This window comes from Camelina sativa, chromosome 9 (genome assembly GCF_030686135.1).
Source record: "Camelina sativa cultivar CO46 ecotype springtype chromosome 9, ASM3068613v1".
Lineage (NCBI taxonomy): Eukaryota > Viridiplantae > Streptophyta > Magnoliopsida > Brassicales > Brassicaceae > Camelina > Camelina sativa.
In genome coordinates this window covers 41,886,286-41,910,285 of record NC_141888.1, presented here as the reverse complement: position 1 = coordinate 41,910,285, position 24,000 = coordinate 41,886,286, and the positions used below count along the sequence as shown (strand labels likewise).

The 24,000-nt window shown below is 35.8% G+C and overlaps 8 protein-coding genes and 1 pseudogene across 18 annotated transcripts; 2 read left to right on the top strand and 7 right to left on the bottom strand.

Annotated features, from left to right (window-relative positions):
- Positions 1-129: 129 nt before the first annotated feature.
- On the bottom strand, positions 130-4,744 carry LOC104714534 (uncharacterized). 10 transcript variants are annotated; one of them, XM_087464895.1, is made up of 6 exons: positions 3,241-4,738; positions 2,585-2,642; positions 2,082-2,149; positions 1,483-1,682; positions 1,214-1,306; positions 130-852 (listed from the first exon to the last, which is right to left on the bottom strand). In XM_087464895.1, the coding sequence occupies exon 1, from the start codon at positions 4,545-4,547 to the stop codon at positions 3,249-3,251; it is 1,299 nt and encodes a 432-aa protein (XP_087321021.1). In that variant the 5' UTR covers positions 4,548-4,738; the 3' UTR covers positions 130-852; positions 1,214-1,306; positions 1,483-1,682; positions 2,082-2,149; positions 2,585-2,642; positions 3,241-3,248. The 10 variants fall into 10 exon arrangements, with proteins under 10 accessions (XP_087321021.1, XP_087321019.1, XP_087321018.1 ...); XM_087464893.1 differs by having other exon boundaries at positions 2,095-2,149; XM_087464892.1 differs by having other exon boundaries at positions 130-849; positions 2,095-2,149.
- A 2,801-nt stretch (positions 4,745-7,545) lies between these two features.
- LOC104714529 (uncharacterized) lies at positions 7,546-9,285 on the bottom strand. The gene has a single exon (XM_087467514.1). The coding sequence runs from the start codon at positions 9,143-9,145 to the stop codon at positions 7,775-7,777; it is 1,371 nt and encodes a 456-aa protein (XP_087323640.1). The 5' UTR covers positions 9,146-9,285; the 3' UTR covers positions 7,546-7,774.
- Positions 9,286-9,435: 150 nt separating this feature from the next.
- On the bottom strand, positions 9,436-10,433 carry LOC109126291 (uncharacterized; annotated as a pseudogene).
- Positions 10,434-11,265: 832 nt separating this feature from the next.
- LOC104714528 (uncharacterized) lies at positions 11,266-13,088 on the bottom strand. 2 transcript variants are annotated; one of them, XM_010431923.3, is made up of 2 exons: positions 12,959-13,088; positions 11,266-12,784 (listed from the first exon to the last, which is right to left on the bottom strand). In XM_010431923.3, coding segments are annotated over exons 1-2 (1,242 nt in total). In that variant the 5' UTR covers positions 12,960-13,088; the 3' UTR covers positions 11,266-11,543. The 2 variants fall into 2 exon arrangements, with proteins under 2 accessions (XP_010430225.1, XP_010430224.1); XM_010431922.3 differs by lacking the exon at positions 12,959-13,088 and having other exon boundaries at positions 11,266-12,948.
- Positions 13,089-13,230: 142 nt separating this feature from the next.
- LOC104714527 (transcription termination factor MTERF15, mitochondrial-like) lies at positions 13,231-15,049 on the bottom strand. The gene has a single exon (XM_010431921.2). It carries the CDS (start codon positions 14,695-14,697, stop codon positions 13,435-13,437), a length of 1,263 nt encoding a protein of 420 aa, XP_010430223.1. The 5' UTR covers positions 14,698-15,049; the 3' UTR covers positions 13,231-13,434.
- Positions 15,033-16,687, bottom strand: LOC104714525 (uncharacterized). The gene has a single exon (XM_010431919.3). It carries the CDS (start codon positions 16,526-16,528, stop codon positions 15,266-15,268), a length of 1,263 nt encoding a protein of 420 aa, XP_010430221.1. The 5' UTR covers positions 16,529-16,687; the 3' UTR covers positions 15,033-15,265.
- A 384-nt stretch (positions 16,688-17,071) lies between these two features.
- LOC104714526 (uncharacterized) lies at positions 17,072-18,924 on the bottom strand. Its single transcript, XM_019229732.2, has one exon. It carries the CDS (start codon positions 18,639-18,641, stop codon positions 17,241-17,243), a length of 1,401 nt encoding a protein of 466 aa, XP_019085277.1. The 5' UTR covers positions 18,642-18,924; the 3' UTR covers positions 17,072-17,240.
- Positions 18,925-20,208: 1,284 nt separating this feature from the next.
- LOC109126506 (S-protein homolog 9-like) lies at positions 20,209-20,785 on the top strand. The gene is made up of 2 exons (XM_019230124.1): positions 20,209-20,457; positions 20,594-20,785. The coding sequence occupies exons 1-2, from the start codon at positions 20,209-20,211 to the stop codon at positions 20,783-20,785; spliced, it is 441 nt and encodes a 146-aa protein (XP_019085669.1).
- A 1,667-nt stretch (positions 20,786-22,452) lies between these two features.
- LOC104716031 (F-box/kelch-repeat protein SKIP6-like) lies at positions 22,453-23,577 on the top strand. The gene has a single exon (XM_010433378.2). It carries the CDS (start codon positions 22,453-22,455, stop codon positions 23,575-23,577), a length of 1,125 nt encoding a protein of 374 aa, XP_010431680.2.
- The last annotated feature ends 423 nt before the right edge of the window (positions 23,578-24,000 follow it).

Sequence of the window (24,000 nt, the reverse complement as noted above, 5' to 3'; positions counted from 1 at the left end):
TTTAACTTGTATGAGGCAAAGATTCAAAATTTTAACTTGTATGAGTGAAAGATTCAAACTTTTCATCATGGTTTTGCTGAGGGGTTGATTGATCAATCTCTCTCCCCATATACCTGAAGGAGAAGCATGAGATTGTTATAGTTTGTTTATTACGTTGTTTGTTCTATAATAGTTTTTTTGGTCAAGAACTCGAAATGAATTACAAAAGTTAATAGATTCTTATAGCAAATTAGAGGAAACAGGGTGTGCCTCACAGATTAACTGACTAAAACTCTTCACGACGAATATATTGATACTGGTCGTTGTTGTGGGTGTGCCTTAAGATCTATGTAGCATGATCTCCGGTGAAGATAGCCGTCAATACACAACTTTTTGTACTTAGAAACCTTGTCCACCTCTATACAAAATCATAATATCTGCTTAGTTTTGCCCCCTTTCTTTTCCAAGATTTTCGGAACTGTAGAAACAGTCTTGCTGAGCTCAGAGCTTGAAGCTACTGTAGACTGCAAAAACTGAAGCTTGGGACCAAGTCACTTCTCAGCATTTGCTATAAGCAGTAGTGGATAATCTGTAACGATGCTTTAGATCTGAGAATCTGTGAACCGATGACTCATAAGAAGACTCAAAACAGAATCCGGATTATCCTTGTCCTGTCAAAGCTAACCTTCCTTGAGATCGATTATGCGACCTTTGTAGTTAAACCCAATGAACCAACGAGAGTAAAGATCATTATCTTGAAGACTCACTTCATCAGCAGCAGCACTAGCAACAGAAGTGAACGAATTGGACAAAGCAGTTTCCTTTAGCTCAAAAAAACTCGAATGACGCCATCTCTGCGATTCGACCAACCTTCTTCCATGTAGAATCAAAGAAAAATACATGAAAAAGACAAGGCAATGCGATTAACAAACTGCCAAAAGGAGCATAAGAAAAGGAAAAACAAAATTGGGGTCGTCTTACCACTAGAACTAAGTTACAGCTATTAATGTGAGTCGGAGTGTCATTCTGAAATCTAAAGAGAGAGTTCAAAATAATGATGACTAGTGAAGAGTGTGTGTAGTTTTTAATAACCAAGCAATCGGAGCACTGGCTAAGTCGTGACAGTGAATTATATCTTGTCAATGTTAGTCAAGCAACAACATAAACCTCTTCACTCCCTCTTAAGACTATATTATACAAAAAAAAATACTGAGTGCTAACAGACAAAACTTACCCATTTGTCTGGCTCTGAGAAGTAAAGTAAAAGGCCTTCGATTTTTTTTGTTCCTCCCCAGCGACAGCTTTTGCTAAATTGCACCTCCTTTACCTATTTCAGAATACATAAGAGAATTAGAGATCACCAGTACTCACTCTTACAGAATAACTTCATCAATGAGAATATGTGACTGTATAAGAAACTGTGTACAAATTCCAATAAGCTTTTCAATAGCAGATAATCCATCAGCCAAATATTAAACCCTACATAAAGCCACAGGACCTGACCTTTTTATTGTAATGTAGCTTGACTTTATCTTTACCCTTAAAACCGAGCTCGACTCTATATACCAAGCATTTACAAGCAATATTTCAGGTTTTCAAAGAGCTGTTCTGAAACATTTCTCGTCTCTTCTGAGCTTCCTACTTTGCTTGTGCCATATCAGTTTTCACCTCGGTAAGCTTCTCCTGTGGCTGACGTTTCACTTCTGGAAGCAAAATAATCAAAGTCAAACATAGTCAACCCATCTTCCGAGACCTACACTTTTCTCATTGAAGATACACAACTAAAAACCGGAATTTTCATATTTTAGCCTCATTTCTACTCGAGTCATCTTCAGAATACTTATCCAGTTTGGTTCTTCTCTCACATTCTTCATCACAACATCATCAAACTCAAAAAAAACTCAGTACTACTAACCAAGCAGAACCAGATTAATTTTGGTCTAGTTAATTACTATTCTATTGGATTAAATTATTGATCACCAACCAATGTATGCACACTAGACTACGTTACTTTCAACCAAATGTGATCCTACATAATTAAAGTACACAGGCAAATAACTCTCTTCAATGCTTTTCTGGATTCATCACTGAAAAAAACATACGAGAATCACAAACCAAAGAAAAGTACTCTGAGACTCTCTTCTGCGCCAAGAGTATCATTCTCAAGTTCCTGTAAGAATGAACAAACAGAGTTGACTATGTAATTTTTCTTCAATATTAAAGAGACTCAATTACCAAAATTATCAGCTAAAAGTGTTAACTAAGTCCAAGTTAAAGGTGAAAACTGATGCGGGACTAGATTCTGAATTATTCAAAGAGAGAAGAAAATTAACCTAGTTTTGACGTACCATGGAACCCATATCTCATACATCTAAAGACACAATAAGACGACCAAGAAAAGGAAATGATAGTTCTGATAGATTTAGCTCTAAAGATATGAGGTAAACGCGCTGAGTGAGCACATTAATCAACAACCAATGCAATGCCTTATACACTATCTCAATGTACCTATACTAACGTTGAACCTGATACAGTTTCTAGGATAATATCCTTGGATTTCTTCTATAAAACTTGAGTGTGTACTGTATAGTAATAAGTATATTACCTTGTGAGTCAAAGAGAGAAAGCTTGAGTATGTTCACCCCTGTGGTCGTTAGCCATCGCTAAAGCCCAGGCATATTCAGTAAAAAGTGTAAAAACCAGACATTAGATTTTACCAATTTGGAGTAGATGATATAATCTGATTTATGAGTCCTAATGTAGGATAACTTTCTATTGCCCTGACAATATTTAAGACAATGTACCATAAAGCTCACAGAAAACATGTATGAAACAACATAGCAACTAAAGACCAGGATCACCAATCTCATAATAAAAACATTCCACTAATCAGATGAACATATGATCAAAGAATATATAAAGCAACGGCAGAGCATACATGACCAATCCACGAGCCAATAATACATACAGCAAAGATTTTAAAGTATCATAAGAGGGTTTTGGTATCACTAGCTATGATTCTCTGTACTCCAATCCCAAAACTCAAAACAAATAAAGTGAAATTAAGCTTATCAGGAAACCAAAAACTAAAGAAAAAATTTGGAAACTAACTGCTGTAGTAGTATATCAGAAAAGAGACTCAGAATTACAAAGTTAAGCATTTAGAGGGAAACAGTTTAATAGGGATCAATTGATATTTGAAAAAGTCTAAAATTGAGATTTTAAGATATTCGAAAAATAGAACCAGAATCCTTGACATGCCTTGTGATCTATGAAGCACTATAGATACTCATCAACTCAGTCACCAGCTTCTTGTCCTCGTGCTTCTTCACATACCTGTCTAAAAACACCTCATTGCTACATATGAAGACATACGATATCGAAGGGAGTTCACTTCCTATCAAGCCTTTGGGTATGAGAGCGTTGATTACATTACACCTTGGTACAATCCTCTTCTCCATGCTATATCCAAGTACCGCAGGGTTTGAAACCAGAGCCTTTAGAGGCCAATTCATCTTTCTAACCAGTAACTCAGTCTTCTTTTCAATCGTCTCAGCAGACAATCCAATGCCCTGAGGAAAGCGCCTAACCAACATCGCAAACTCATCTCTACTGAATCCTAAGCCAAGATATGTTTCAACAGTGTTCAAGATCTTCTTCTCAGAGAGTGTCAGAAAGTTTGGCCACCTCTTGAACACTGTCCATACATCTCCCACATCAAAGCCTAACATACTATACGCATTGACCTTTTCTTCTATTGTCTTATCACTCAACCCTTGAACAATGGTTAGAGCTTCAAGAAACTTTGCAGAGGTTGGGTTAAAACCCATCTCAACAACTTTCTTGAGAGATTCTTCAAATTTTTCTTTACCAAAGACAGGTCCATCACCAGAGATGAGCAAGCGGAATAACAACTTCCTAGGCAATCCCAAATCTCTCAAAACCGATACGTTTCTGATCTTGTTCTCTAGATTACCCTGTGGAAAAGATTGACATGAAGTCTCATCAAACTTGGAACAGCTCGTATCAAGTAAAGTGTCTTTGATGAAATCATAGTACACACTGATGGTTTTTTGCCCTCTCTTTCCCAAGATTCTCGGAACTGAAGAAACAATCTCAGTGAGCTCAGAGCTTGAACCTCCTCTAGACTGTAAAAACTGAAGCTTTGGACCAAGTGATTTCTTAACATCAGTTAAAAGCAACCGTGGATAACTCGTAACGATGCTGGAGATCTGAGAATCTGTAAACCCATGCTTTCTCAAAAGCTTCAGAACAGAATCAGGATTTGACTTGTCCTCGAACCTGACCTTCTTCGAAATCGACTCAGCGAGCTTTGTAGTTAACCCCAATGAACCAACGAGGTAAGAGACTGTAAAGTTCTTACCTTTTCGACCAACACTAACAAGACTCACATCATCAGTATCAGCAGCAGCACTAGCAGTAGCAGTAGCAGTAGCAGAGGAGAACGAATTTGAAAAAGCAAATGCATTACTTTGTATAACAAATCTAAGATTACGCCATTTCTGCAACTCACCAAACCTTTTCCCATGGAGTATCAGAGAATACATAACAAAACAAAGGCCAACAACTCTCTGTTACTTATAATCCTAGAAGATGAGTCTCATAGCATAAAGTCGAAAACTTTCTCCGAAATTACGAACAAGAAAACGAAAGAATCAAAATTTGGGGGATTTTATGATATTGCTAGCTATAATAAACCCTTCCTGGGTTGAATTTTGATTTACGCATGGAACCGTTTAGTCATGAGACTTTGGTTTGGTTTTTTTTGTTCGGGTTAGTTAATTTCAATTTTGAAAATATTACCGAAAATAACCGAAACATAAAACGGTTCGGTTCAGTAATAGACATGTGTATTTCAGTTATTTTGGGTTTTGCCAAAGTTGAACCAAATTTTTTTAGAATCTCGTATAATATTGTTTAGACTAGGTTAATTTGGATTGGTTCGTTCTGTTTTGCAATCTAAATTGGTTTTTATACATATATTATGATAAATCAGAAGCATAAGTGTTGATTTTGTGATAAGTTGTAATGTCTAAGCCATCCATCAAAATAATGTTCATTCGGTTAATTAATTTCTTACATGGTGTGCTACTTCATTTAGATTTAACTCTAGAAAATATAGGGAAAATGTGCTGAGGGCATAAATCCACATCCAAAGCATTACACTATCTCAGTGTATCTCTGATAAAGTTGAAAATGAAATAGTTTTAAATCATATATATCCTTGGATTTTATTGCTAAACATAGAGACATCAACGACTGTGGCTGCGCGCTTTAATTGGCAATTCAACCACAGTTATCGGCTTATGCTAACAGCTTTGCGAAGGTAAGTTTATCTTTATCTCTTTAATATTGCATTTATTATTTGTTCTGAACCTATCTTATTATTATGATCCACTAGAAGATCTTAAAAAAGCCTGAGGAGAATTGGCCAAAGCTATCCTGACAGTTGGAGTGACACTACAGCGTCATCCCTTACCAACCTACTTGGAGGACTCATGGCTTACAGTGATGGTCTTTTTTGGAGCCTTCACTGCAGCTTTTTGGATTGTTTATCCAGTGGATGAACCACCTTAACCGAAAACCTATAGAGGATAAATATGCTATTCATCTTTATTTTTCAAATTTTTAACTATTTCAAAGTAATATCTTGTGACTTGTCCACACCATTCTTTTACATTCCTCATCAAATGGGAAACAATGAAATATGTTTGTTCCTCTACAATAATTGATGAGGAACAAAATGGAACAAAATGCGAACGAATATTAAAATATGCTTTTATTTCATAATAAATATTAAATAGTTTTTCTTAATAATATATGTATGTTGATATCTAATAATATTCAAATCTTTATAGAAACATATGCATGGTATGCATTTTCTGTTATATTAATCTTTTAATTTTATTTGAGAATTATATTAAATGGTGTAATGGTGAAATAAATTTAACTTGTCTATATTGAAAATAAAAGAATATATTTTTAATTACTGCTATAAATAATATTTTTCATTAATATTAATATTTAAAAATTTAACATAAAATATTGGTATTTGTTTCAAATTTTATAGTCTAGAATCAAATGTCAAACTAATTAATTTTAGTAAATTTTATTTACTAACTATTTAATACATTCTTTTAAGATATTGTTATTATTTAAGTTACCATTCATCGTATCTTATTCTTATCCTAAACTTTTTGCTTTTCATTTCAAATATTTTTGTTCCATTCCTCATTGTTATTTTTTTTTTTTTATTATTGTTAAAGTCCTCATCATCGTCTAATTTGTTCACTTTCTTTTGATTACTTAATCACAATCGAAAGCTAAGTTTTGTGCTCTTGTTTATTATTGTCAGTAGAGCAATAATGTCTTAAGATATTCATTCATATAGCTAATAACTGAAATATTAATATTAGTAGTTTTCATAGACTTGTTTATATTGGCTTGAGTCTGAAGCTAGAATAGTAAATATGTGTGTTCTTTGTTTTTAAATGAGAAATGGCTTTTGATGGGAATGAGCTCAATGATGCAAAGCAAAGTGAAGTGAATAGAAGGTCACGTGTTAAGAAGACCTCTATCTTGTTGTGGAGAATAGTTCTCTTATTGGGTCATGTAACCGAAAATGGGAAAGAAAGCGTTAACGATTTTCTAAATGAGACCAATTTAATGAAGTGAAATACCAATCGTATGGATTTCACTTCGGTTTCTTCCATGTGAGAAGAAATGCTGAAGTTGATGCTCTTTCCTAAGCACCACCCTGCAGGGGAAGAGGAGGTCTTATGACTGCTCTTCTACTTAGTTGAGAGTTCAGAGTATCTTTGGTTCAGCTATGTTACAATATATGCATTACAATATCCAAGAGCCATGTCCCTCCCTAATCAGATTGGATTCACCTTCTATTGCTGTGTTATTTCTCTAAATAGCTCCCAAAAAATTTCAGATCTAAAAGTAATCAGCACCGCTCATCATCACAGCCTCACAGGTTTCATCTCTTCGTCTCTTTGATGGTTTACAAGATTGTGCCTCTCAATACCTGCTGCTTGTCCTATATTGTATTGTGTTCCTCCATCTTCTGTACCATAAGCTCATGATACAAGAAAATGTACCATAAGCTCACAAGAAAATGTACCATAAGCTCACAAGAATATGTATGAAACTCCACATCAAGTAAAGACCAAGATCCTCAATCAGAGATAAACAATCATTCTACAAACCGGATTAATCATATGATCAAAAAACTAATGACAGTTTCGAAGCAAATCACTTGGAAAAGAATCTCTACGCAGCAAGATTTTGAACCCCAAAACGCAAGGAATTTAGTGAAATTAAAGCCTCTCAGGGAAGACCAAAGATCAAACACTAATAAATAAACGAGAAATGCTTACATGACCAATCCAAGAACTCAGGAGCTGCACTGCATTATTTCAATCCATATCTGCAGTTCATAAACACCATGATCCAATACAATACATGATACTCAAATCAGACAATACATGACTAATCCAAGAACTCAAGAGTCCAGACGAACAAGGTCACCAAAAGAAATTCCGAAGATAAATGACTAGAAAAATAAAATCAACAAATATCTAGTTTGGATACAGACGTCTGCTATTTGGCTGCATTGCTGTTTCTAGGCTACCAACCTCATATATCAGAAAAGAGACTCAACCTTACAATTTAAGTTAATTTTCCAAATCAGATTGCTTTTGAAGTCAAAAATCAAGGTTTCAGAAATAATCATAATAAAAGCAAAATCCTTGACAAGCCTTCTGATCTATGAAACACGATCTCCGGTGAAAATAGCCATCAACTCATGCACAAGCTCCTTGTCATCATGGTTACGCACATACTTGTATAAGAACTCTTCATTGGTGCATACCAAAACAGACGACATTAGAGGGAGTTCACTTTCGAGCAATCCTTTTGACATGAGAGCTCTAATTACATTACACCTTGGGACAATCCTCTTCTCCATGCTGTATCCAAGCATCGCAGGGGTTGTAATCACAGACTTTAGAGGCCAATTCATCTTCTTAACCACAAACTCAGTCTTCTTTGTCACAGTCTCTGCAGATAAAATAAGACATTGAGGAAAGCGCTTGGCTAGTATAACAAACTCATCTCTGCTGAATCCTAGGCCTTTAAATGTTTCAATGGAGTTCAATATCTTCTTCTCTGAAGCACCAACGCATTGCGGAAACTTCTTCATCAGTGAAAGGACCTCGTCTTCGAGTAGTCCACACTTCTTCAGGGTTTCAATGTTCCGAACTATCTTCTTCTCCGAGTGATTCAGAAAGTTAGGACACTTCTTGAACATTTCCCATACATCTCCCTCAGAAAAGCCTAACCCTTTACAGACGTTGACTTTTTCTTCTATTGTTTTGTCGCTGAATCTGTAAACAATCTTAAGAGCATGGACAAACTTTGAAGAGGTTGGATCAAAACCCATCTCAACAACCTTCTTGAGTGATTCATCAAAATTTTGTTTTCCACAGACAGGTTGGGCATCAGAGATGAGCAAGGAGAATAAAACCCTCTGAGGCACACCCAATTCTCTCAGAACCAAAACATTTCTGATTTTATTCCTTTGTCTACTACCCTCTGGCGAAGATTGACATAACTTTTCATAATTGGAACTCTTATCCGCTTCTATAATCTCTTTGATGAAACCATAGTATCTGTTCATAGTTTTGGCAACTTTCTTTGCCAAGATTTCAGGAACTGTAGAAACAATCTCAGTGAACTCAGAGGTTGAAGCTCCTCTTGACTGCAAAAACTGAAGCTTGGGAGCAAGTGTTTTCTCAGCATCTAATACAAGCAATGTTGGATAATCCGTAACGATGCTTGAGATCTGAGAATTAGTGAACCCATGACTTCTAAAAAGACTCAGAACTGAATCAGCATTGCCCTTTTCCTCGAAACTGACCCTCATTGAGATCAATTTAGCTACTTCTCTAGTCAAACCCAATGAATCAACGAGGTAAGAGACTGTAAAGTTCTTACCTTTACGACCATCTCTATTAGCAGAAGTAGCGACAGAGGAGAAGGAATTGAAAAAAGAAGATGCCTTTTGCACTGCAAAACTCAAACGGCGCCATTTCTGAAACTGGCACAACTTTTTGCCATGGAGTATCAGAGAATTCATGACCAAAGACGAATTCAAAAATTACCTAAAGACGCAGAACAGAACCCAAAAATTACCTAAAGACGCAGAACAGAACCCAACGTATTCAATTCGAGAAGACGAGCCGAGCGGATAGTGAAGTGAAGTGAAGGAAGAACGATTCACTCATCATCGATCAGTTGCAGATTAAAAAAAAAAAAACAAACTCAGTCTTCTTTGTCACAGTCTCTGCAGATAAAATAAGACATTGAGGAAAGCGCTTGGCTAGTATAACAAACTCATCTCTGCTGAATCCTAGGCCTTTAAATGTTTCAATGGAGTTCAATATCTTCTTCTCTGAAGCACCAACGCATTGCGGAAACTTCTTCATCAGTGAAAGGACCTCGTCTTCGAGTAGTCCACACTTCTTCAGGGTTTCAAAGATCTGAACTATCTTCTTCTCTGAGTTATTCAAAAAGGTGGGACACTTCTTGAACATCTCCCAAACATCTCCCACAGAAAAGCCTAACCTTTTACAGACATTGACTTTTTCATCTATTGTTTTGTCGCTGTATCTGTAAACAACCTTAAGAGCATGGACAAACTTTGAGGAGGTTGGATCAAAACCCATCTCAACAACCTTCTTGAGTGATTCTTCAAAATTTTCTTTTCCACAAACAGGTTGGGCATCAGAGATGAGCAAAGAGAATAAAAACCTCTGAGGCACTCCCAACTCTCTCAGAACCAAAACATTTCTGATTTTATTCCCTTGTCTATTATTACCCACTGGCAAAGACTGACATAACTTTTCATAATTGGAACTCTTGTCCGCCTCTATAATCTCTTTGATGAAACCATAGTATCTGCTTATAGTTTTGGAAGCTTTCTTTCCCAAGATTTCAGGAACTGTAGAAACAATCTCAGTGAACTCAGAGCTTGAAGCTCCTCTTGACTGCAAAAACTGAAGCTTGGGAGCAAGTGTTTTCTCAGCATCTAATACAAGCAATTGTGGATAATCCGTAACGATACTAGAGATCTGAGAGTCTGTGAACCCATGACTTCTCAAAAGACTCAGAACTGAATCAGGTTTGCCCTTGTCCTCGAAACTGACTCTCATTGAGATCGATTCAGCTATTTTTCTAGTCAAACCCAATGAATCAACGAGGTAAGAGACTGTAAAGTTCTTACCTTTACGACCATCTCTATTACCAGCAGTAGCGACAGAGGAGAAGGAATTGAAAAAAGAAGATGCCTTTTGCACTGCAAAACTCAAATGACGCCATTTCTGCAACTCGCATAAATTTTTGCCATGGAGTATCAGAGAATACATGACCAAAGACGAATTCAAAAATTACCTAAAGACGCAGAAGAGCAAGAAGAACATAACCCAGCAAATCCCTAAAGTTTAGAAGCGATTTCTACCCAACGATCAGTTTCAATTCGAGAAGACGAGCCGAGCGGATAGTGAAGTGAAGTGAAGGAAGAACGATTCACTCATCATCCATCAGTTGCAGATTAAAAAAAAAAAAACAAAAAAGCAGAGATCTTTAGGGTTTAGGCAAAAACCCCTCTTTTAATTTTGATTTTGAAATTGTTGTCGATAACAACCGAAACGTAATGCGGTTCGGTTCGGTTCGGTTATAGACAAATTCGATTTTTGTTACCTAAGTTGACCAACATTCTTTAGAATACTCTAGAAACTCGAATAATATTTGGTTAAATTAGATAAATTTTGTTAGTTCGGTTTAGAAACTCGAACAATATTGGTTAAATTGGATAAATTTGGTTAGTTAGGTTAACGGTTTAACAATCAAGCAACTAGAGCACTGGACAAGTCGTGACAGCTCCTGTTCAATGTCAAGCATGGGTTAAATTTCCAATCCATACCTGAATTTTAAATCATGGTAAGCATGTACTGAATCAAACACTTGATGATGCAAATCACAGTGAACAAATGGAGAAGCAGGGTTCTGATGGAAGAGAACACAGTTTTACTACAGAAGAACCAAAAGAATTGAAACTTTTTGTTTTGTCAAAATACCAAATATGTAAATAAAAAGGATAATGGAGGCTGGATGATTAATAAAGAACACTCTACCTTGGCTTTTTAAGTTAGCTGAATCAATATTTGTCCTACACATATAAATAAAGAACACAGTACCTTGGAAAATGACTCTGTCTCTGAGACACTGCTGGGGGTTTAAACTTTCAATGTTCCAGACTTAAAAGGGCACAAGAAAGATAAAATGGGATCAACAAATTTATAATTTGGATTCATATGTCCCCTTCAGCTATTTGACTAGGTTTCTGTTTCTAGGCTACAAACCTCAGTAATATATCCAAAAAGGGATTCAAAATGACAATCGTAAGCATATAGAGGGAAAGGATTCAGTGGAGGTGTTTTCAGATAAATCCAAGATCCTTTGACAAGCCTTATGATCTATGAAGCAAGATAGATAGCCATCAACTGAGCCACCAGCTGCTTGTCCTCATGCTTCTTCACATACCTTCTTAAGAATTCCTGATTGGTATACGTTAAGACAGACGACATTGGAGGCAGTTTACTACCAAGCAGTCCTCTAGACATGAGAACTTTGATTACGTTACACCTTGGAACAGTCCTCTTCTCCAGGCTGTATCCAAGTACTGTAGGGTTTGAGACCACAACCTGTATTGGCCAATTCATCTTCTTCATCAAAAAGTCAGCCTTTTTCTTAACCATCTCTCCAGATAACCCAATGCACGGAGGAAATTGCTTGACCATCAACGCAAACTCATCTTTACTGAATCCTAAGCCAAGAAATGTTTCAATGGAGTCCAACATCTTCTTCTCCGTTACTCTCAGAGAGACAGGACACTTCTTGAAACTTTTCCATACATCTCCAACATCAAAACCTAACCTTTTATAAAGATTGACTTTAGCTTCGATTGATTTCTCGCTCAATCCATAAATAACGTTTAGAGCTTCAACAAACTTTCCTGTTGTTGGATCAAAACCCATCTCAACAACCTTCTTGAGTGTTTCTTCAAACTTTTCTTTTCCACATACAGGTTGACGATCAGAGATGAGCAAAGAGAATAAAAACCTCTGAGGCACACCTAACTCTCTCAAAACCGAAACGTTTCTGATCTTGTTCTCTAGATTACCCTGTGGAAAAGAATGACACAACTTTTCATAACTGGAAGAACAACTCTTATCAAGTAAAGTTTCCTTGACGAAATCATAGTATACGCTAATAGTTTTGTGCCCTTTCTTTCCCAAGAGTTTCGGAACTGTGGAAACAATCTGAGTGAGCTGAGAGCTTGAAGCTCCTCTGGACTGCAAAAACTGAAGCTTGGGAGCAAGTGAGTTCTCAGCATCAGCTATAAGCAGTTTTGGATAACTCGTAATGATGGTGGAGATCTGAGAATCAGTGAACCCATGCCTTCTCAAAAGATTCAGAACAGAATCAGGATTTGACTTGTCCTCGAAGCTGACTCTCTTTGAAATCGATTCAGCTGTTTTTGTAGTGAAACCCAATGACTCAACGAGGTAAGAGACTGTAAAGTTCTTTCCTTTCCCACCAACTCTAGGACTCACAGTAGCAACAGAGGAGAAGGAATTGAATAAAGAAGATGCCTTTTGCAATGAAACACTCAACTTACGCCATTTATGCAACTCCACTGACCTTCTTCCATGCACTATCAGAGAATACATGACGACAAGTCAATGAGATTACCGAACCCAGAAAGCGAAAACAAAAGAGAAGACAATTACAAAACCAACACACAAAAGCCACAATCTTTGAAGCAATTCGACTAATCAATCTAACTCAATTTCGAGGAGGCTAAATCCCAAAATTGCTTCAAACTTACTGATGAGAGGGGAATGAGAACAAAAGACTCATTCATCTTTCAAGGATTCAAATTTAGGTTAGGGGGAAGAACAGAGAAAAAGAAACGATTTTTTTTTAGGGTTTATGATATCAAATTTGATTATGACAGCAAATTGATTTTACTAGGCTCTGCTGATGTCATCATTTGTTAAAAACATCGAATCCAACGGTTACCAGTTGTTTAAAGCATATCAATCTAACGGTTCCAATTGCTTTTACATCTCTCTCTTTATGTTTGACATACTTAAGAGCTGTGAACAAAATTTGGTTAATAATAATAACCAAAGAGAAGTGAATTGAGTTTACAAAGTTTGACATAACTGCCAGTGTTGTCTCTCTAATTCTTGAAGCCTTTAATTCTAAAACGTTTAGCACAAAATCTGTGTTTCACATAACACATAGATTCATCAAGAAACCATAAATTAAGAATTCAAATCTATGACTAGCCTTTCTGATCTATGAAGCATGATCTCCATTAAAAATAGTCATCAACTCAGCCACAAGCTCTTGGTCATCAAACTTCCTCACAAACCTATTTAAGAACTCCTTATCAGTATTCTTCAAAACACACCCAATTGGAGGGAGTTCGTTTCCTGTTTCTCCGAGCAATCCTTTGGACATGAGAGTTCTGATTACGTTACACCTTGGTACAATCCTCTTCTCCATATCGTATCCAAGTACTGCAGGATGTGTAACTAGAGCCGTACGTGGCCAGTTCATCTTCTTCACCAGAAAGCCAACCTTCTTATTCACCATCTCCGCGGATAATCCAATGCACGGAGGAAAGTGTTTGACCATCTTTGCACACTCATCTCTGCTGAACCCTAGACTTAGAAACGTTTCAACGGAGTTCAATATGTTCTTCTCAGAGAGTGCAAGAAAGATGGGATACCTGTTGAACATCTCCCATCCATCAAAGCCTAACCTTGTATAAACATCAACTTTTTCTTGCATTGTTTTGTCGCTCAATCCCTGAACAATGCGCAGAGCTTGGACAAACTTTGCAGTGGTTGGATCAAAACCCATCTCAACAACCTTCTTGAGAGATTCTTCAAACTTTTCTTTCCCACAAACAGCTTGAGCATCAGAGATGAGCAATGGGAATAACAACCTCTTAGGCACACCCAATTCTCTCAAAAGCAAAACGTTTCTGATCTTATTATCCTGCTTACTACCCTGTGGCAAAGAATGACATATCTTTTTCAAATTGGAACTCTTATCAGCTTCTATAACGACTTTGACGAAATCATAGTATCTGCCTAGAGTTTTCACCCCTTTCTTTCCCAAGATTTTAGGAACTTCAGAAACAATCTCTGTGAGCTCAGAGCTTGAAGCTCCTCTAGACAGCAAAAACTTAAGCTTGGGACCAAGTGATTTCTCAGCATCTACCAAAAGCAATCTTGGATAATTCATAATGATGCTAGAGATCTGAGGATCTGTGAACCCATGACTTCTAAAAAGACTCAGAACAGAATCAGCATTACCATTGACCTCAAAGCTTACTCTCCTTGAAATGGATTCAGCGAGCTTTGTAGTTAAACCCAATGAACCAACGAGGTAAGAGACTGTAAAGTTCTTACCTTTTCGACTATCTCTAAGGCTCACATCAGCAACGGCACGAGCAGAGGAAAAAGGAAACGCATTTTGCAAAAGCTTCACTGAATCTGTCCATTTTTGTAACTCAATGGAGCGTCTTCCATGGCGTATCAGCGAATACATGATGATGAGATTTAACCACCACGAAATTCGAATACGAAGCACACTCTCTCTCTCTCACGATTAGAATCAGAATCTCACAACCAAAACGGAACAGAGAAGAACAACTCTACATTTTATTCGCCCGTCAGACCCTAAATCGCAGAAAAATCAAAACTTTGATGAGGAAGAAAGAAATATGATGTTGCTAACCCCCTTAAACCCTAATTTCATTAATTATGATTTCTCGTTTCTCACAGAAAAAAATATATATACAAAAAGTCTCAGTGTGTGTGGCTGCTGGGGTTCGAACCCAGGTCTCTAAACTTAGGCAAGCATTGCATTGGTGACTACTCTTGTGTAAAATAGTGGATTACAATTTACTAGCCTCTCAGGAAACCAAAGGTTAAAGGAACAAAGAAGGCCTTTTTATGACCAATTCGCAAGAACACAGGAGGTGCATTGCATCATTACAATCAATATCTGCAGCAAATAAAACTCTCCCCTCAAAGAAAAAAAGGAAGAATTTGAATTACAATGTAAGCATAAACTGATATCAGACAAGTGATTATCCAAACTACACTCCTTAACGTTACCATGAGTGGTGTGTGCTTTCAGCAAAGATAGCCATCAACTCAGCAACAAGCTCCTTGTCATCGTGCTTCCTCACATACCTGTTAAAAAAATTATTGTCGTTGCATATCAAGACAGACTGCATTGAAGGGAGTTCACTTCCTTTGTCTCCTCCGAGCAATCCTTTGGAAATGAGCGTTTTGATTACTTTACACCTCGGTACAATCCTCTTCTCCATGCTGTATGAAAATACCTGTGGGAACAAAGGCACGGCCTTTAGCGGCCAATTCATCTTCTTAACCACAAACTCAGTTTTCTTCTTCACCAACTCTGCAGAATATCCAAAACATGCAGGATGGCATTTGACCATTGTCCTGAACTCATCTCGGTTGAATCCTAGGCCTAGAAATGTTTCTACGCAGTTCAATATTTTCTTCTCCGAGACTCCTAGAAATATTGGATACTTCTTGAACATAGCCCATATATCTCCCACAGAAAAGCCTAACCTTTTATACACATTGACCTTTTCTTCTATTGTTTTGTCGCATAATCCTTGAATAACACGCAGCGCATCAATAAACTTTGAGGTGGTTGGATTAAAACCCATTTCAACAACCTTCTTGAGGGATTCTTCAAATCTTTCTTTTCCAGATACATGTTGCCTATCAGAGATGAGCAAAGGGAATAACAACCTCTGAGGCACACCCAATTCTCTCAAAACCAAAAGATTTCTGATTTTATTCTCCTGCTTACTACCCTGTGGCAAAGAATGACACAACTTTTCCAACTTGGCACTCTTATCAGCTTCTAAGACCTCTTTGATGAAATCATAGTATCTGCTTATACTTTTACCCGCTTTCTTTCCCAAGATTTCAGGAACTGACGAAACAACCTCAGTGAGCTCAGAGCTCGAAGCTCCTCTTGACTGCAAAAACTGAAGCTTGGGAGCAACTGATTTCTCAGCATCTAGTATAAGCAATCGTGGATAAGTCCTAATGATGTTGGAGATTTGAGAATCTGTGAAGCCATGACTTGTAAAAAGCTTCAGAACGGAATCAGGAGACACTTTTCCCTCGAAGCTAACTTTTCTTGAGATCGGTTCTGTAATCAAATCAAATGAATCAACGAAGTTAGGGACTGTAAAAATCTTCCCTTTTCGACCATCTCTATTAGCAACAGAAGAGAAGGAATTAGAAAAAGCATTTTGCACTGAAACTCTCAAACAAGGCCATTTTTGTAACTCAGTGCACCGTCTTCCATGGAGTATCACAGAATACATCATCAGTAAACCACCACGACGTCGGTACAAAGAACACTGGTTTGATTGATTGAGGACTCTACATATTTTGTTAAGAAATTTGGATTCCTCTGTTTTTAAAAATATTCTAAACTAAATAATAAAACACAAATCAATAATCAAATGAAAAGATGAAAAGCGTGGGTTAACTATAAAATGCAGGGGGGCCTCATGGATAAAGTCAGTCGTTAAGAACATGCGATGCTAATGAAACTGTAACTGAGAATCATCTAACAACCATGTAAAGGGACAAGGGTCATATTCTTTAACAACCATGTAAAGATGGAGCTCAAGAACTTCATCTCCTTGGCTGCAACCTTAACTGAAAGATAAAACTAACCAAATCAAGTTCTAAGTTCTTTACAATATCAAGTCTAGAATCACAACACCACTATCTCATAGGATTGACCGTAAATTACCTGACTAACTAAGTTGCCTTTCTTCTGCACTTCGGATAAGAATGTGAATGCAAAGTAACACATATCTCCAAGTTTGTAAGTCGCTAAAAGGGTTCAAGGACTCAAAAGATATTGAAAATTACTTTTTGTTATTTTCCAAGTTGGATTGCATATTAAACGAGTCAGATCCACATCAAATTGAGATTACAGAAGTCTATAAATAAAGCTCCTCATTTCACTCCCTCATAAAGATTCATGGACGAATCTAAAACTAACACAAATACAGACCTTAATACTGCTCATTGTAGGACTTCTGACTTTTTCCCATTTTCTCCAGTGAAGATACCCATCAACTCAGGCACCAGCTTGTCGTGCTTCATCACATACCTCTTTATAAACACCTGATCGGTACTTGTCAAAACAGATGACATTGGAGGTGCTTCACTTCCGTATCTCATCAGTCCTTTTGACATAAGAGTTTTGATAACATTACACCTTGGGACAGTCCTCTTCTCCAGACTGTATCCATAAACCTGAGGGATCATAACCAAAGCCTCTAGTGGCCAATTCATCTTCTTCACAATAAACTCAGTTTTCTTCTTCACCGTCTCTGGAGTATAGTCAATGCACTGAGGATACCGCTTGACCATCATAACAAACTCGTCTTTAGTGAATCCTAGGCTTAAAAATGTTTCAATGGAGTTCACTATCTTCTGCTCTGAAGAACAAATACATTTTGGATGCTTCTTCAACAGTGACAGAACCTCATGTTTGAGAAGACCGCACCCTTTAAGTGTTTCAAACGTATTAGTTATCTTCTTCTCTGAGTATGACAAAAACGAAGGCCACTTCTTGAAGATCGTCCATACATCAGCCACACCAAAGCCTAACCTTTTGTAAACATTCACTTTTTCCTCTATAGTTTTATCACTCATTCTGTAAATAACACGCAGAGCTTCAACAAACTTTGATGTCTCCGGATCAAACCCCATCTCAATAACCTTCTTGAGGGATTCTTCAAACCTTTCTTTACCACAGACAGGTTGGCTATCAGAGATGAGCAATGGAAATAAAAACCTCTGAGCCACACCCAATTCTCTCAAAACAGAAATATTTCTAATCTTGTTCTCCTTATTACCCTGTGGGAAAGAATGACATAACTTTTCATAATTGGAACTCTTATCAGCTTCAATGACGTCTTTAACAAAATCATAGTACACACTTATAGCTTTGTGCCCTCTCTTCCCCAAAATCTTAGGAACTTTAGAAACAATCTCAGTGAGCTCAGAGCTTGAAGCTCCTCTAGACTGCAAAGACTGAAGCTTTGGAGCAACGGACTTCTCAGCATCTAATATAAGCAATCGTGGGTAAACCGTAATGATGCTTGAGATCTGAGATTTAGTAAACCCATAACTTCTCAAAAGACTCAGAACAGAATCAGGATTGACCTTATCCTCGAAACTAACTTTGCTTGAGATTGATTCAGCGACTTTTGTAGTTAAACCCAATGAACCAACGAGGTAAGAGACTGTAAAGTTCTTACCTTTACGACCATCTTGAAGACTCACAACATCAGAAGCAGCACTAGCGGAAGAAGAGAAGGAATTGGACAAAGGTGTTGACTTTTGAACTGAAACACTAAAATTAGGCCATTTCTGCAACTGTACCAATCTTCTTCCATGGAGAATCATAGAACACATGACAACAAAGGGAAAAGCTAATTACCGAACAAGTAAATGAGTGGAAGAGAAGTAAGAAAAGCCACAGTTTGAAGCAATCTCAAAGCTTCTCCAAACTTAGAGTAGACGCGCGAGTCCTGGGAAAGATCGATGAGTGTTCGAGTTCGAAACCCCAAATTCACAAAAATCAAAAATTTGGCGGTGGGGTAAAAAAACTAGGGTTTATGAGCCTTGAAGACAATTGCACGGACAGACATTGAAATGAAACATTGAACTTTAAATTAAAGTTGTCTTCGAAGGTAAATTATTTTGTGCAATTTAGGTTTTAGGTCTTTCACATTATCTAAATTACTAGATTAATATGCGTATTTAGAGGTTCTAAAATAAAATAAAATTTAACAAATAATATAATCTAAGTGTTTTTAGTAAGTAAAAAATATCTATATAAAAGCAAATAGATACGTCTCCAATTTGATATTTGGTGTAAAAGGTGTGATTCTGCGGTTGAAACTATTAATTATATTTTTTTTGAATGTCCTTACTCATGTGAAATTTGATATTTATCTCCGACTCCAGTCTCATCAGAAGGTATTCTATATGAGTTGGTGTACTCGAATTTGGATTTTGTTTTTTGGAGGGATGTCTCTTAAGAGAGTGATCCTGATAAACTTATTCAATTACCATGAGTTATATGGGCAATCTGGAAAGCCATAAATAAAAAGTTTTTCAAGGTTTAGAAATCAATATGAATGATATAATTGCTAGTAAAACTAAATTTATGTTGTAGATAAATTAATAAAATTTATTTGCTCACAACTAGAATATTATAATTACTATTTTAAATATTTCACAAAATAATGATGCAAATACAACAGATAAACAATATAAAATTGTAATATATATCAAATAAATTAAAATACTATAATATTCTAGAATAATTAGTTTTCAAAAAGATATATTGTGAAATACCAAACAATTGTAAAATTAAAAATAACTACTATATCAAACAAAATAACAATAATTTTTATTATTATATTATAATTTTTAGAAAAATGTTGACTCTCCTAGTCAAATATGAAATGGAAAGACTATGAAAAAGACCATAAATGTATGAGCTATGTAGTTAACAAGATTTAGACTTAAGAATGTGTAATAACCTTATAAAAACACCTAATCTACATCATCTTATAAAAACTAAAGTTTTATAAGGTTATTCTATAACATCATCTTATCCTACATGAAATAGAAAGACTATGAAAAAGACCATAAATGTATGAGCTATGTAGTTAACAAAAATTAGATTTAAGAATGTGTAATAACCTTATAAAAACACCTAATCTACATCATCTTATAAAAACTAAAATTTTATAAGGTTATTCTATAACATCATCTTATCAAATATGAAATGGAAAGACTATGAAAAAGACCATAAATGTATGAAGTTAACAAAAACAAAAATTGACAAAGAACTGAAGTAAAGAATATAAACTAATATCACAATTATTTATGAAGATACCTAAATACATCTGTATGTGAAAAGTATATATATTACATATTCATGTAAAGAGAATAAAATAAAATAACAAAGATGGAGAAAGTTCTATTTTGTTTCATATTCTTATTTTTCATCTCCACCCAAAAAATAAACTCTCTTCTTATATTTAGAAAATTTAACATCAAAATTTCAAATCATCTTGCAAGTAACAATAAACTTATGTTCAATTGTGGATCTGGCGAAGGTTTTAAAGCCTTATTTATTTTTCTTCCCTCCAATCAGGAATGGAATAAACGAATCACCGTATTTCCAAAAACTTTGATATGGTGCGACTTATGGAAGGTAACTTATTTCAAAATTTATTTTTATTTTCTTCACATTCTTATAGGTTTCTAAATGTTTCTACAATACTTTCTCATTTTATATTTAAATGGTAGATTTGAAATACATATACTTTTGGTCATCATATTTTTTTCAGGGACCTATTTATATGGAGCATGCAATGTTTAACGTATTTCTCGGGAAACAAAGTTTTATACATAACGTATGTGGGGGTAGAAAACCGAATGAATGTTTCTGGCAAGCGCAAGAAGATGGAATATATGTACGAAATAATTCAGCGGGAACTTTTAAGTTTATGTATAAATGGGATACAAAGGATTTGACATAAATATGATTATAATTAAATATGTTTTTTCTCTTAAAAAATATTATTAGTTTGTCAATATCTAACATATAATAATATTACATTGAGAAAATCTTAAATAAAATAAAGTTCTTTTAATAAGATAGTTTTTCGTTTAAAACCATGATTAAAAAAGCTGTAGTTTATTAATAGTTTTTTTGCTTGGTAAGATCCCTCCTATTAATTGAAAAGTATTTTAACAAAACAACATTAGTTTTGTAAAAAAAAAAACACATCAAAATGCTATTGGAAAAAGATAAATTAATTCATTTGCGTTAGGGGTAAAACAATCATTTCAGTATATTCTAAACGAATAAACGCGCGGATCTTGGGTCGGATTTTGAAATGTTTCAATTTTGATGAGCCTGCTTCATTGCCTATAAAAATTAACTCTCAACTTCCTTTAGAAAATGTTTTCTTGGTAGCTGGTAAAAAAAATGGTTAAGAATATGCAATGTCACATGTTCGATCTGAGTGTGAATCCATACGTTAAGTTAAATAAAATTCAAATTCACAAATCCAACTCGTCAAATTGTGCAAATACATACCTAAGTCGGTATTAAAACACCGTCAACAGCTAAAATTAACGCTCAACAAACAAACAAGAAAACTCCCGTAACAGATTCATATTTGAAAAAGGAATTAGTTTATCCCTACATTTGATTAAAGATTTTCTCCCGTAATATTTATAATCTATACTAGTATTTTTGCAGCACTTTTTGCTTAAAAATATGTTTATGGAAACATTTACCATTGAATACCGTTTAATGCTTAAATTCATATCCAAATTAATTCTCTCTACTCTAAAAAAAAAAAATTAATTCTCTCTACTATCCTTATAACCAAACAGAATAAAAATATTTTAAAAATCCATATATATAATATTCTATAGTTAATATAGGTATATAGAAGATTTATTCCATATTAAAAAAAATTATACTCCTATCATCTTTTTATTTTAAAATTTAAATGTAGTGAATCATATAATACATAAATAAAAATGTGTATTGTTCCTGCATATATTGTGATTTGAATTTTTTAAAACGAACATATATTACTCAATTGATATAAAAAATGTGTGTTCAACATACATATATAGTAAATTTACTGTATATAGTAAATTATATTATTTTAAAAGTATATAATTTATAACTGATATATCGAAACTTAATAAAAAATTTAAAATTATGAATATTTAAACATATTAATTTTTAAAAATAACACAAATGAGTTATATTACATGACGTGTTATATGACATTACATGATTGAATTGATAATACTAAAAAATAAAATATCATTAATATGATACTTCAATATGGGTTAAATCTGATTTAATTAAATATATCAAATCTGATTTAATTAAGATTGTATTAAACAAAATTTGTTGTGCGTTATACCACGAATTATAAACTAAATCACTAAAATTAACAAAAAAGTACATTTGCAAAATTAGTATTAAAATAATATATTAACAAAAAATATTTGCTCTGCGGAGTACCACCGGTCATAATCTAGTAAATAAAAAGAAAACTTTAAATTTTTACAAGTCATAATAGGACATGGTTTTGGAACATGAACCATAGAACCATTATATAAAGTAGTTGTAGTTCCATAGTTGTTCTAAAGTGAATTACAATTAGGTATGACCGGAATGCCACCACAGAGTAAAAGGAGGAAGATGACGATGTCATGGTCGTCGTTGCCAGACGCGGTAGCTGTGAGCTGCATGGCTCGCGTCTCGAGATTGGACCACGCGAACTTATCCCTCGTCTCCAAGAGACACCGCTCTCTCGTACTTTCCCATGAGCTATGTAGCGCGCGATCGCTTATTGGTTGCACCGAGGCATCTTTTTACGTCTGCTTACGCATCTCTCCTGATCCAAACCCGCGTTGGTTCATCCTCCTCACCCGTACTCGCCGGCTAGCGCCAATCCCATCGAACCCTTATCAGGCTCCAGAGTCATCCTCTTTCGTGGTGGTGGATTGGGGACTCTACGTGATCGGTGGACTCATAAAAGGCAAACCCACTTCTGATGTCTGGTTCCTTGATTGTTTCTCTAAGACATGGGACCGTGTCCCGTCCTTGAAAGTGGCTCGTGCTTCCCCAGCAGCAAGTCTCCTAAACGGGAAAATATATGTTTTTGGAGGCTGTGAGGAGTTTGGTTCAAACTGGGCTGAGGTATTTAACCTAAAGACTCAAACTTGGAATACTTTGACTATCCGAGAGATACCCCACGGTATCCACCAAAGTGTGGTGATCGAGCAGAAGGTTTACGCTGTTGATGAGGAGGAACAAAGCTTATACTTCTTGCCAAGTGAAGGTACATGGAGAAAAGGGAAGAAACAGGATTCTAAGCCAGGAAACAGAAACGATTGGTGTGCCATTGGGAACTTGTTGTACTGCCGTGGTACTCGTGGTAGAATACTGTGGTGTGAGCCAGATGAGTTGGATTGGAAAGAGGTGAAAGGTTTGGAAGAGTTTCAACTGTCTCTCTCTGGTTCTATACTGCTCTGTCTGCACTCTGTACCAACCGAGGTCAAATATGATATCAGCAGACTCTGTAGCAACTCTGCTGGGAACATTGTCATCTTTTGGAACGCTCATCTCGGAGTTCCTGAGAGTTTGGAGCTTTGGTCTGCCGAGATTTCAATGGAGAGACGCCAGGGAGACGAGGTTTGGGGGAAGGTTGTCCGGTCAGGTGCTGTTTACAAACTTGAGCCTCTCTCACACTCATATAGTGTTAAGGTCTTATATTCTGCTTCTGTCAATGTCTGAAATTCTTATCTTCTCAAATCTCAAGCCCTACTCTTTAAAACTATTCTTGTTATTTTTGTTTTTCCATCTGCCTATTGCTAACATGTTTTTATATCTTGCAGTTTGTTTTATTCAATCTATCAGGACATATTGAACCCACTTGTATATATTTCTTTGACTTGGTTTTATTGAACTCTGTTCTCAAGCTATATATATATTTGTGTTCTATCTTTCTCTGGCCTTATAAGCTCAACTTATAGATGGCCGTAGGTCAACTCTGGTGGAAAGTTTCCACTGGAAACACTTACACTGTGGACTAGTATATTATCCTAAGCTACCTAACTGACCAAATCATCACATACAGGTTGGCCATCAGAGATGAGCAAAGGGAATAACAATCTCTGAGGCACGCCCAAGTCTCTCAAAACCAATATATTCCTGACT

Coding starts and splice junctions, on each gene's coding strand:
- LOC104714527 (XM_010431921.2), bottom strand. CDS start 14,697: ATGTATTCGCTGATACGCCATGGAAGACGCTCCATTGAGTTACAAAAA.
- LOC104714525 (XM_010431919.3), bottom strand. CDS start 16,528: ATGATGTATTCTGTGATACTCCATGGAAGACGGTGCACTGAGTTACAA.
- LOC104714526 (XM_019229732.2), bottom strand. CDS start 18,641: ATGTGTTCTATGATTCTCCATGGAAGAAGATTGGTACAGTTGCAGAAA.
- LOC104716031 (XM_010433378.2), top strand. CDS start 22,453: ATGCCACCACAGAGTAAAAGGAGGAAGATGACGATGTCATGGTCGTCG.
- LOC104714534 (XM_087464891.1), bottom strand. CDS start 4,547: ATGTATTCTCTGATACTCCATGGGAAAAGGTTTGGTGAGTTGCAGAAA.
- LOC104714528 (XM_010431922.3), bottom strand. CDS start 12,800: ATGTATTCTCTGATAGTGCATGGAAGAAGGTCAGTGGAGTTGCATAAA.
- LOC109126506 (XM_019230124.1), top strand. CDS start 20,209: ATGGAGAAAGTTCTATTTTGTTTCATATTCTTATTTTTCATCTCCACC. Junction 20,458..20,593: donor TATGGTGCGACTTATGGAAG/GTAACTTATTTC, acceptor TATTTTTTTCAG/GGACCTATTTATATGGAGCA.
- LOC104714529 (XM_087467514.1), bottom strand. CDS start 9,145: ATGAATTCTCTGATACTCCATGGCAAAAAGTTGTGCCAGTTTCAGAAA.